Source organism: Danio rerio, chromosome 23 (assembly GCF_049306965.1).
Source record: "Danio rerio strain Tuebingen ecotype United States chromosome 23, GRCz12tu, whole genome shotgun sequence".
NCBI classification, from domain to species: domain Eukaryota; kingdom Metazoa; phylum Chordata; class Actinopteri; order Cypriniformes; family Danionidae; genus Danio; species Danio rerio.
Genome location: NC_133198.1, coordinates 34,538,279 through 34,549,808, shown reverse-complemented (window position 1 = coordinate 34,549,808; position 11,530 = coordinate 34,538,279). Strand labels below are relative to the sequence as shown.

At 33.5% G+C, this 11,530-nt stretch overlaps 3 protein-coding genes across 6 annotated transcripts in view; 2 read left to right on the top strand and 1 right to left on the bottom strand.

Moving 5' to 3' along the window:
- The first annotated feature begins 40 nt into the window (after positions 1-40).
- Positions 41-11,530, top strand: part of eya4 (EYA transcriptional coactivator and phosphatase 4) — a 167,659-nt gene continuing 156,169 nt past the window's right edge. For both annotated transcript variants that reach the window (XM_073938403.1, XM_073938387.1), the window contains exon 1: positions 41-141. The gene's annotated coding sequence lies outside the window, so the exon portion shown is untranslated. The remainder of the gene's footprint in view (positions 142-11,530) is intronic.
- tcf21 (transcription factor 21) overlaps positions 41-11,530 on the top strand; it is a 52,917-nt gene continuing 41,427 nt past the window's right edge. For both annotated transcript variants that reach the window (XM_073938475.1, XM_073938474.1), the window contains exon 1: positions 41-141. The gene's annotated coding sequence lies outside the window, so the exon portion shown is untranslated. The remainder of the gene's footprint in view (positions 142-11,530) is intronic.
- tbpl1 (TBP-like 1) lies at positions 1,858-10,636 on the bottom strand. Of its 2 annotated transcripts, XM_005162305.4 has the most exons (8): positions 10,449-10,636; positions 9,501-9,705; positions 6,780-6,862; positions 5,982-6,045; positions 5,796-5,899; positions 5,228-5,322; positions 2,455-2,549; positions 1,858-2,372 (listed from the first exon to the last, which is right to left on the bottom strand). In XM_005162305.4, the coding sequence occupies exons 2-7, from the start codon at positions 9,633-9,635 to the stop codon at positions 2,470-2,472; spliced, it is 561 nt and encodes a 186-aa protein (XP_005162362.1). In that variant the 5' UTR covers positions 9,636-9,705; positions 10,449-10,636; the 3' UTR covers positions 1,858-2,372; positions 2,455-2,469.

Here is an 11,530-nt window from a genome sequence, read left to right as displayed (position 1 = left end):
TGAGCGGCTTTTTAAATACTTTATTACCATTCAGGTGGACAGCATCATGTGACATCGATCACAACAAGCTGATTCAACGTCTTTTGGTGTCTGAAAACGGCTATTTGATGTTTAACGTTACATGAAAAACGAAACATTTCAGTAAGTTACTCTTCATCTTAAAAACTCCACATGGTTCTTTTTTTATTATGTTTTTGGTAACTATTTGTATTGATAAGGGGAGATATCTGTTTAACGTACTTCTGTGGTGTTTGTGGCAGCTAGTTTGCGCTAGGCTATGATATCGCGCCGCAAAAACGCGTCAATTTGGTATTTGTATAAGTTTCGAAATAGTGTTCACAAAAAAAATAAACCTGAAGCTCCTATAAATCAAAACCACTTTGTTTTCCTTAGCTTGTAATCGCGTTTAAAGCAATTCGTTTCAATGGAGGCGTCACGGACTCATCAGGCCCACGCTCATTTGTGGCGTTGTTGAAAAAACAGCAGTAAAAATGTGATAAATGTTGCAAAACGAGTGCAAACCACGGAATAACGTTACTTGTGCCCAGATTTTTCAATTTATAAACCGTCAAGCGTTCCAAACCTATTTGATAACAGTTCATAAAGAAAACATTTAAAGATATTATCAATTAAAACTGAAAATGTCATTACTCATCCTTATTACATTGTCACAAGCCTGTTTGAGTTTCTTCTGTTGAACAGAAACTATTTAGATAAATGTTGCAAACCTAAAACCATTGACTTCCATAGCATTTCAATGTGTTCGCCGGGTCTTAAAAAGTCATGTCTTAAATTCACTTAAATATTGTGTTGTAGGTCTTAAATCATTTTAAGCATGTCTTAATTGGGTGATATCCATCCAATCACTTACAATCCATCTCAATAAAATCTTATTTTTATATTTAAGTTTTTGTTTTTTTAATTGCAAGGCGATACAATTCACAGGCGAAGCAGTAGCACAGTAGGTAGTGCTGTCGCCTCACTGCAAGAAGGTCGCTGGTTCTTGGGTAGGCTAAATTGTCTGTAGTGTATGAGTGTGAAAGTGTGTGTGTGGATGTTTCCCAGAGATGGATTGCGGCTGGAAGGGCATCTGCTGCGTAAAAACTTGCTGAATAAGTAGGCGGTTCATTCCGCTGTGGTGACCCCGGATTCATAAAGGGACAAAGCTGACAAGAAAATGAATGAATGAATACAATTCACAACAGCTATTAGACATTTTTACAGCAAATTCCCCATTAAAAAGGAAAACAAAAAATAATGACATGATTCCTCATGATAAGTCCAGTAATAAACTGAAGGGGGAAAAAAACTTGTACAAGTCTAAAATTTTGTTTTTAATGGTCTTAAATTTGACTGGATAAAACCTGCAGAAACCCTGTATTTGTTTTCCCTACTATGAAAGACAATGGTTACAGGTTTTTACAATTTTTCAAAATATTTTTTTTTGTATTCAAAAGTAAAAACTAAAGAAAACTCAAAGGTTTGGAACCACTTGAGGGTGAGGAAATATAATTTTTTGGTGAACTATGCCTATTCAATACATTAAATTCACAAACTATGCAAGTTAATAAGCCATATTTGTGATTCGATTTTAATGTGCATGTGCAGTACAAAGGAACGTTCCACAATGGGGGCCCCTGGTTTCGAAAAGAAGTAATAACATTAAAATCAGACAGATTTTACAACATATGACAGAAAATTTATCAAAGAGCTATATGATTAATATTGGTTTCTTGGCATTGGCCTCCTAATTCTCCAGGGCTGCTTACCTTGCTTATTTGTCAAGTTTACCCCCGGGACCTACAAATGGATGTTGGTATATTTCAAAGACGCTCAAAAATAAGTGACAATTATGACTTAATATAGAGGTTATTTTATTTGTTTATTATAAAATACAAAAGTTTTCACATATTACATAAACATATGGACCAAAGACTCCTCCACAATCCAGAGTGTTCCAGTCCACAGCGTAAACCAGAAATGCATCACCTGCTGTTGAAATGTGAAGTGTTTGTTTGCCCTTTAACCTCTCGCTTCTGATTTATAGTATCGTTAAATGAGCCGTAAAGACGTCACTAGAATTAACATACCTAAAACTTCCAAGACGTTTCATTAAAATGCGATTCTTAAAATGTCACTGCTTGCCAGTTTTTACTTTGGTGTCCATGCATTATAATACAGTTAATTCAAGTGTTTATAAACTACACAATGTCAGCAACACAATGTCAATGCACTAATGGTCCTCTTCTGAGCTTTAAGAGGTCGTCATTAATCGTCGTGGGGTCCGAAAACACCAAAGTCAACGTTCAAAGGCATGACTCTGAAAACACACGACCCAGACCCGCTTGGACGTGAAATGGCAAAAAAGCTGCCTTGGAGACACATACAGTACAACAGTTACAAGCCTTAAAACATTCAATGATAAGGTGCTTTTCATTTCAAACCGGTGCCTACGTGTGTGCGTGTGGTTTATGACAGTGTTTTCCGACACTCAAACAGCAGAGGATAAATCTCCTCCACGGCAGACGCCACACTCTGTACATTTGGTCCTAGAGAGAGGAAAAGGGGCTCATTAATAATAAGATTCAATTTGAGTTAAGCTTTTCTTTGTTACACAATAAAACAAGCTCTGAATAACAGTCGGTCAAAATCGGAACATATATTTGTCAACATTTTACTGTTTGATAAAGTTCTTATATGTAGCAATAATAATTAAATACAATAATAAACCACATGCATTTTTCATTCCATTTCAAAGACAGCGAGGTAACCATTGAAGCTATAAAAGTTTTAAACAGAGCTTTAACTTTTTACGCTAGAACAGAAATGCCCAAGTTTCACAGGCCAAAGTTGGCACATGGCATCCTTTGATTTGTCCCACCATCCGGTCTGAGAAGAGATCAACATTTCTACAATAACATAAGCTGTTTTTTGTTTGTTTGATTTATTGTTCAGCTACAAAAAAAGCCAACTGAAACTAAATGGTTAAATGAAATGGATCTGTAAATGAATTTGATTTGTTAATGTAAATATTGTCACTCGATGGACAGAAGACAATGCAGAAAACATCAGAGAGCAAAAACAGGTGTTCCAGTGATTGTTTTTAATATATTAAGTTAATTCTAAAATATAAACAATTATACTGTATTGGTTAATATGAAGCAATGCTTTTTTTATTTATACAATATTAAATAATAGGGCTGGGTGATTTGGCCTAAAATCTAAATCTCGATTAACTTAAAATATTAACTCTATTACGATTAAGGACAATTATTTTATTTATTTATTTTTGCCCTTATAGTTCACGGACAAGTTTTGTACAGTAAATATGCTCACGTTACAAGTGAGAGATTTCTGAATGAAAGGTGCATTACTTGATTTAAAACAATTGAAGGAAACACACACTATCTACTATCTATGATTATTTATTTAACATTAATGCTGAACAATTAAAATTAAAACACACACTGCTAAAACCAACAGTCACTTTTTTTCTAATAAAAAAGTAAAAATAAACTTTTGGAAACAAAACTAATTATATTGACTTTTTTATAAGAAAAAAGTAGAAAATAATAGAATATGTTCTGTTAAATAATTTGTATCCCTGAGCAAAGTATAAGAAATATTATATGGTTTTACTATGATTTACTTTAGACACCCATTAAAATGTTGTTTAGTCTAATAATGTTGATATACAATAAAAAAAAAGTAATGCATATTTAACAATAATAATTTATTTACTTAAAAGCATCTATTTAGGGATCACATGAGGTTAAAAATACTAATTATTCATTTATTTTATATATAATACCCTTACTTTAAAATAGTTTTTCAATGAGTTATTTGTTTAATAATTTAATATGATTACTTATTTTAGATATTTTAATAAGTACAAAATTATTCACTACAAAAAATATATGTTGCATAGTTTTTATAATAATTTAATCATAAATATATCCATTCAAATTCGGGCTGCACAATATTGGAAAAATCTGATATTTAATTTGTCTTCAATATTGCAACATGAATCCAGTTTCACAAAATAGTTTGAATAGCTCTATTTGACAGTCTTCTGGGCAGCCTAACAGTATTTAGGCAAAGAAATTTAATAATCACAGTGCAAAACATGTTTTTTTCCCTTTGGTTCATCATGTTTCTAGTCCAAATATCTGATAGTTATTAGATCAAGTAAAAATATTGTTTTGTTTTCAACAGAATATATAAGTTAAAATTAAGTAAAATGATCTGCCAGTGGGGTAGGAAAAATAATATTGTTATTGCTTTTTAAATATAGATATTTGGACAAGAAACAAGAAGAACTAAGTGAGAATTTTGCATAAATAGTATATATTTAGTATCCATACAGTGAATAAATACAATTCTGTGCCTCCTGGTTAACTATAATTCAACCTTATCATTGCATATCTTGCGATGTGACTATTTCGGATGCATACATTGCGATATCGATGCTTAAACAATATACTGTATTAGTGGATATAGATATAGAAATTCAAATGATGATAAAACCCTTTCGCCCATATATCACATTCATTATTCAAATATGCATTTAACAATCTGCGGTCTATGTATGTAAAATCAATTTTGCATGATTCAATTGTAGACAAAAATGTAACCCATACATTGGTGTATAAATGTTTTCATGCAGACAAAAATAGAACAAACTCTAAAATATATAATAACTTAACACAAAATAATCTAAATAAAAATAATTTTAAAAAGCCAATTTAAAAAAAATTACTCTTTCAGGATGAGCTAAAGAGACGAAGGGTTCAGATGCAAAAACCTCTAAATGCCATGTGAAATTTCTTCTAAATTTAGCCTCTCGGGTTCCTATGTCTTGATTCAGTGATTTCACTTTTATGGCAAAGAATAGGTTATTTTCATTGCTTTTAACATGGAATAACTGAACATAAACATTAGACGCTGAAAAAAATGTTTATTGTAGAAGAAAATTCCAGATGGCACTTTTGCATCTGTAGTCTTCATATATAGATATGCAAATGTTTAATGTACATATAAAACACTTGGAAACAATTACAAGTGACTTTTCCTCAGTACTCCAGAGCTACTCGATTTCTGTGGGTTGCCTTGAATGTAATGCAGCGAATCAAGGAATAATTCTTTAAAGTATGTGGCTAATGCAGTAATCTGTATGAGCCTTACAAACCCTGATTATGATAGCTGGAAATGACAGCGAGTGTTTTACCTGTAACAGTGATATTGCCTGTGGAAAACACCTGCACTGTACTCCTGAGGTTTTTGATTCTGTATGACGCAGCAGGATGAAGCTCGGGCTCGTAGCTAAAAATACACAACACAAACATCATGTTTGTCCGCTATAGAAGAACATGTTGCAAGATTGCTTAATGCCACACAAGCCATTTCACCACTAGAGAGCACTGTTCCCCTTTTTTTAGCCTCTTATGGTTCCTGAGGAGCTGGTGGTTACAGTTCATCTCTTACAATCCAATCATAAGTGGCCATGCGAGACACATTACTGTTCACAGCTGGTATTAACATGCATTTCAAATGTGTCTCCTGTGACCACTTGTGACTGAATTTCATTGCGAGGAAGGTCTCCGATATCAACATCACTTAACTTAATATACGTCAGAGTTCTGTTAAATGCTATATATTTTTAATATGAACCAATTTTCACACCAAATTTTAATGGTCACAAAATGTTGCATCTAACTATTAGTAATCTAATTATTAAAAAGCATGGTAGGCAGAAAATGTAAGATGTAGTTGTGAAAGAAAATATAATGACTTACCTGGCAATGGGCCGGTTGTTCTTAGTGAACTCAATGAGACGGATCTGAAAAGGCATGGAGCACACTGCCAGCACATTGACAACCTTAAAATCCGAGAACCTCACCTGCAAATGGGAAAACACCATTTGCATGTCATTTAGAAGCTCTACAATGCAGTTTATGAAATTATCTGGTAGTTTTTGACACCTTAAATCCCATCTTCTGTAGACAGCGGGCCAACCGTCGAGCACCTAGTTTGGCTTCTTCCTCACTAAAGAAAAATACACTTGCATGAGATTTCCCTTAAACCAAAAATATAGGATCTATCTGCACAATGTATAATTTTAGCTTTGGCAAGGCAATGTGCACATCCGCAATTTAATGCATGTAATTTGTAGATTAACTGCAAAGTTTACACATTTTCTTCTGTTACTATGTAGACAAGTAATTTAAAGAATTCAGGGGCCAGAAACAAGAGCCTTTTTAGCTTTACCTAAGATAAATTGCATTTCATTTGTATAGTACAGACTGTAAAGTGTTCAGATTTCCCAATTTATCTAGTTTATTATATGTTATGCAGATTCACTATACCACAAAATCACTGCAACCATTCTAAGATAATGAATCAAGTTATTCAAGCAATCTTTTGAAAGATTTCATATCACAGTATATATGGCAAAAAAGCAAAAATACTGCAATGTAATTTTTTGCAATATCATTCAGCTCTACAATATTTATGACAACAAAGCATTACAAATTGAATTTATTTTCTTTGTATTTTTTATGTATAGACAGTGTAGATGCCAACTTTGTCAAAAGAATGCCCATTTACACATGCAGCCTTGTAGACTGTTGTTTTAGTTGTCAATTTCTATGCATGCCTATAACTGAACTTTTTATAACTGTACTTTACACTGAGACGATAATGGTGTAGACTATTAATTGACTATTTTAAATACAATAAACTAATTTTGGGCTGATTGTTGTGGGAGAGTTTAGTGAGACCTTGTTGCTCCAGTGCAAATAATTTTCCCTGATGACCATATAGAGGCAGTGATACGTGGTTTCCGCAGCTTCATCAGAACTTTCTGGGGGAAAAACAGGACAGAAGCAACAACAGGCATTAATGATTGGCCATGAACTGATTAATACTGCTGATACTGATGTTGTCGAGCAGAGGGTAAAAACAACACTGATTCCATCAATTGTTTACAAGTGTACATTTTTTTTTACATGCATGCACGTGTACATGATTTTGTAGTAAACTATTAGTCACAAAATTTATGTAAGACAAAACTTACATAAGTTGCTTATTTTTAAAAAATTACATAATTTTTAACCTTTAAACACCATGGTGGGATGTCAAGCTAATCATCTCAAAATTCAGTTTCTCAATTCTTACACTACTTCTGTCAGTTGTATCCATCAAGCTTATCCATTCAATTCTGACTTTTACAGTCAGATATTTAAATAAAAATTAATTCAAACATATGATTTATTATTTATTAATAATTAGCAGCTGTTACTTTAATTTAACACCAATGGCTATAGACCGAAAAAAGGCTGATACAACAAACTCATAGTTACTATTTAATGGATTAAAGTTGTATAATGTCTGTTTCATAAGCTTACCTTTTTTTTCTAGGCAAAATAATTACAAATGTGCCAAAGTTAGATTAAACATACAAAAAGTTTGCCAGATAATAATGTTGGCCCGTTGAATATTAAATGGACAAAATGAATGATTTGAGCTGTAAACTGGCCAGTATGTCATAATGCATGTGTTTTTGAACTTTGCCAATTTAAAACATCATCGTCTTATTCACTGAGCACAAGTAGAAAATTTACAAAACATTAGTATTAACTGAAACCATATGCATGCAAAAAGCTGTTACTTAAATTAAACAATAGTTATTAAAATCTTTATCCAAAAAAAATAAATAAATACTGAAAATCCTACCAGTGTTTCCTTTTTTAATTTCACATTTTTTTAGCATTGCTAGTTAGGGGAAAATGACTTAAAAAAAAACTTAAAGGAAAATGCTTGTTCGGTTTATTTGAATAAAAAATTACACAGACCAGGTTTTTGAGGTCCATTTAGATGAGAGGATAACTGGTTTCAAGGTATACCGTGGTTTGTAATAGTAAAATTTGCTGTTATACTCTTTACGTTGTATATGTACGTTTTTATTATTATTTCAGGTGTTGTAAAAGACATTTTATCCATTTATCTAGTTTGATTCCTGTAATTTGACAAAGATTACATACTGCATACAGAAATACATATAAATGTTCATTTAAAAAATTCTAAATATTAAAAACTTTAGAGGATTTTATATGCTGATGACCGTTAAACGTGTCATAACAGTCTAAAAGGGTCCATTCAGCAAACATTTGAAAAATATATACATATAAATTGCTAATGCACCTACATCCAAGCATGCTATGAACCTGAACAATGCAGTGGTTATGCAACAAAGTAGTTTTTTACATTGAGGTAAAGTTGGTTAGAAAAGTATTCATTAAAAATTATTAATAGTGAAATCATATTAGCAGCCAACAACCATCAAAGTACAACATTAGCCCCTTTCACACATACAGACCTTTCCGGAAAATTGCCGGCAATTTTCCGGAAAGGTTGTATGTGTGAACAGGTCCTGTTTGAAAATACCGTTAAATTCGTTCTGGCTATTTTCCGGAAAGAGAAGTTGTAACATTACCGGCAATTTGCCGGAATGCTGCGCTGTGTGAATGCAGAAGGAAGATTGCCGTAATAAGCGCGCGCACGTCTAGAACGTGCTGACGGGAGACGTCTGCTTTAGCCAATCACAATAGTCAGACTCATTTACGTCCGCGCGATTTGTGAGAATAAAAGCCTTTGAATATTTTTCCAGTCACATTTAGCTGCTAGAAGTTAGTCAGATCACGTTTATATGTTCTTCTTAATGCCAACTGTGTAAATAATCATCGATGAGATGCTTATGATAAGCTGTTGTTTGTTTACCTTCAAGCTTTGCGTGTGCCTGTGAAACAGCCTGTGAGCACCTGCACACGCACATATTATGAACATCTCGATATGCGAAAGTGATCCTGCGAAAGTTGTTCACAATATTGATCATCCACAGAGTTTGTAATTTAGTCAAATGTTTACAAATACTAGCGCAGCCGTTTGAAGCTCATTTGTGGTGAATGATGTCAGAATTTACCGGTATTTTGGAATGGATGTGTGAATGCTCTTTTCCGGAAAATTTCCGTAACGTCCTCGCCTGTGTGAACAGCGCTTTTTTGTATATACCGGTAAAGTCTTTCCGGAAATTTTCCAGATATTTACCGGTATCACTGTGTGAAAGGGGCTATTGTTTACAGTCAATTTAATAGTGCTAATGTTGTTTTAAAGTCATACTTGCATGTGATTTCAGTCTGAATACTTAAAGTACCATGGTAAACAATGTATAAAGCTGTCACTGAACGAATGTGCGAATATAAAACCAACTTTACCTAATATTTACATAATTTTTTTTTTACCAAGGCATTAAAAAAAATATATTACAAAGTAGTAATCCCAACACCATAAAATTTATATCCAAGGTTATCATACTGTCAGAATATTATCTCTCAAATTTGGTAATAGGGTACAGATGACTTTTTAATGCAGTTATTAATCTCTCCATGATAATTGTACATGAATCCAGACTAAAACAACTCATCTCCAAAGCGCTTACTTACTCCCACTTCAGGCTTGTAGATGACATTTGTCCCTTCCAGGCCGATGGTGCGCAGGTTTAGATGGCACCTGGTTCTGAATACTGATACGACATTAGTAACGATGATATCAAGCGCAACATCGTTACTGGGTTCCATGGAGCCGCTCTAGATGTTTTGCTTAACTTGTCAACCCCTTTACAGATGCATGTCAAGTAACAAACACAACCTGCAAATACACAAACATTAGATGACATTAGAAAAGATGTTTAAGATGACAATAGTTTCTAGATTTAAAACCCACAATAGTTGGTGTCTGTTTGTGTTTTGTGCCAGGTGCCATGGCTATTTTCATGGTGAGAAAATGATTAGTTGAATTATATGATGTTTTTCCGCAATAGTTCTAGTGATTCATTAACTGTGACTTTTGTGCTACAAACAAAGGCATTTAACCTCCGCTTTTGCATGGGGAATGACCCCTGTAATAAATGCACAGCAAGATACTATGAATAAGTTACAACTACTATTTACATGTACATGCTCTGCTTGAATAGTGCAAAAGCTGCAATTATTGTAGCTCTTTAATTAATTTTGGGTGCAAACTAAGGTTTCTATAAACACTTGCACAGTTTGAACAGCTCAAGTGACAGAAACGGCCTGCAAGACGTGCTACCTTAGCACCAATTCCTTACAAATTCCGCTACATTGCATCGTCAAATGCACGATTTCAGCATCGTTTATTAATCTAATAAACACGCTTATATTAAGTAACGTGAACAGAAAAAAATCTTAAGCAGGAAACAATAACATCAAACGTAATGCAAGTGATTTCAGACAAACAGCAAATAAACGAGCCGCGCTGTTTATCAACGTCTATTTACGAGGATGTATTCGGTTTAACAACAGATCTAGAGTTTTAGTTAACAACTAATTGGTTAGCAAACACACTGAGCTAATAAAACTTTCACTCACTTGACTGATATGAGGCGTCAAATAGTCCGTTCCAGGTAATTTTATTATGTGATGTGGTAAGGAGTTGTTAAAATAAGGGATTTAAGATTAACAAATACACATATCCGAATAAAATGAACGTTGTGAAGATCAAGGAAAGTAAACAAAAGCGTTAAGACGCCAACAACAGACCACCGGCGATTGTTGTCAAGGATGCCTCGGTTCCTGCGCGAGATGAGAAACTGTCCGGTCAAACGCACATAAGCGCCTCGATGCGGTTGGGAGGAAAATAGCGGCAAAGTTTAATGGTGGGCTTAGTTTAATAGGCAAAGTTTAATGAAGTCGATCATTTACGTTTTTATACGCCACTAGTTTTGTTATTAATCTATTTATTTTTTTAAGTTTATTATTTACAAGTGTAACATTTCTTACAAAAGACAATGTTATCTAAGGAGGTGAAAAATAACTTCTGTACTATAACACATAGTACTATTAAAAGCAATGGGCTATATGCACATGGACTTTTAATTTTCAGTCAGGCAGCCTAAAGGCTTCCGGCGAACTGTCTCTCCATTACAAAATTGTCACGTTTAAGATCTAATTTCTTTAAAAGTCAGCGATCTTCACTGCCTGTTAGATATACGAAGTGGGTCTCAGATCGGACAAGAAGCACTGCATTAAATTTAATTCCCCCCGCCATGTCTTTAAAATATGAATTCTATTTTCCCCCAGTATTTTCAATGGAATTTTTGCAATAGTCTGTTGCTAATGATGGACAATTTGAACAACTAAATGAATGCTTAAGTCTTAACTGAATGTATTGTAATTATATTACAGCATTGATGCTGTAAAACAACCTTGTGAAATTAAGTCGCATTAAGCTTTCACCAGAAGTTTATCATTGGCTTTAAAACTCTAGCTGTGCATAGTTCTTTAAAACTGTGCATTCGTGAATGTTTTTTCGAAATGTTTGATTAATGTAAAGTTTATTCCTGTATTAATATAGTTATTGGTTTACTTATTTATTTCTGTTTTTTTTTGTATTAGTTTTATTACTTAGCCTTTTTTCACCTTTGCCTTATAATGTTTCTTCTTTTGTTATG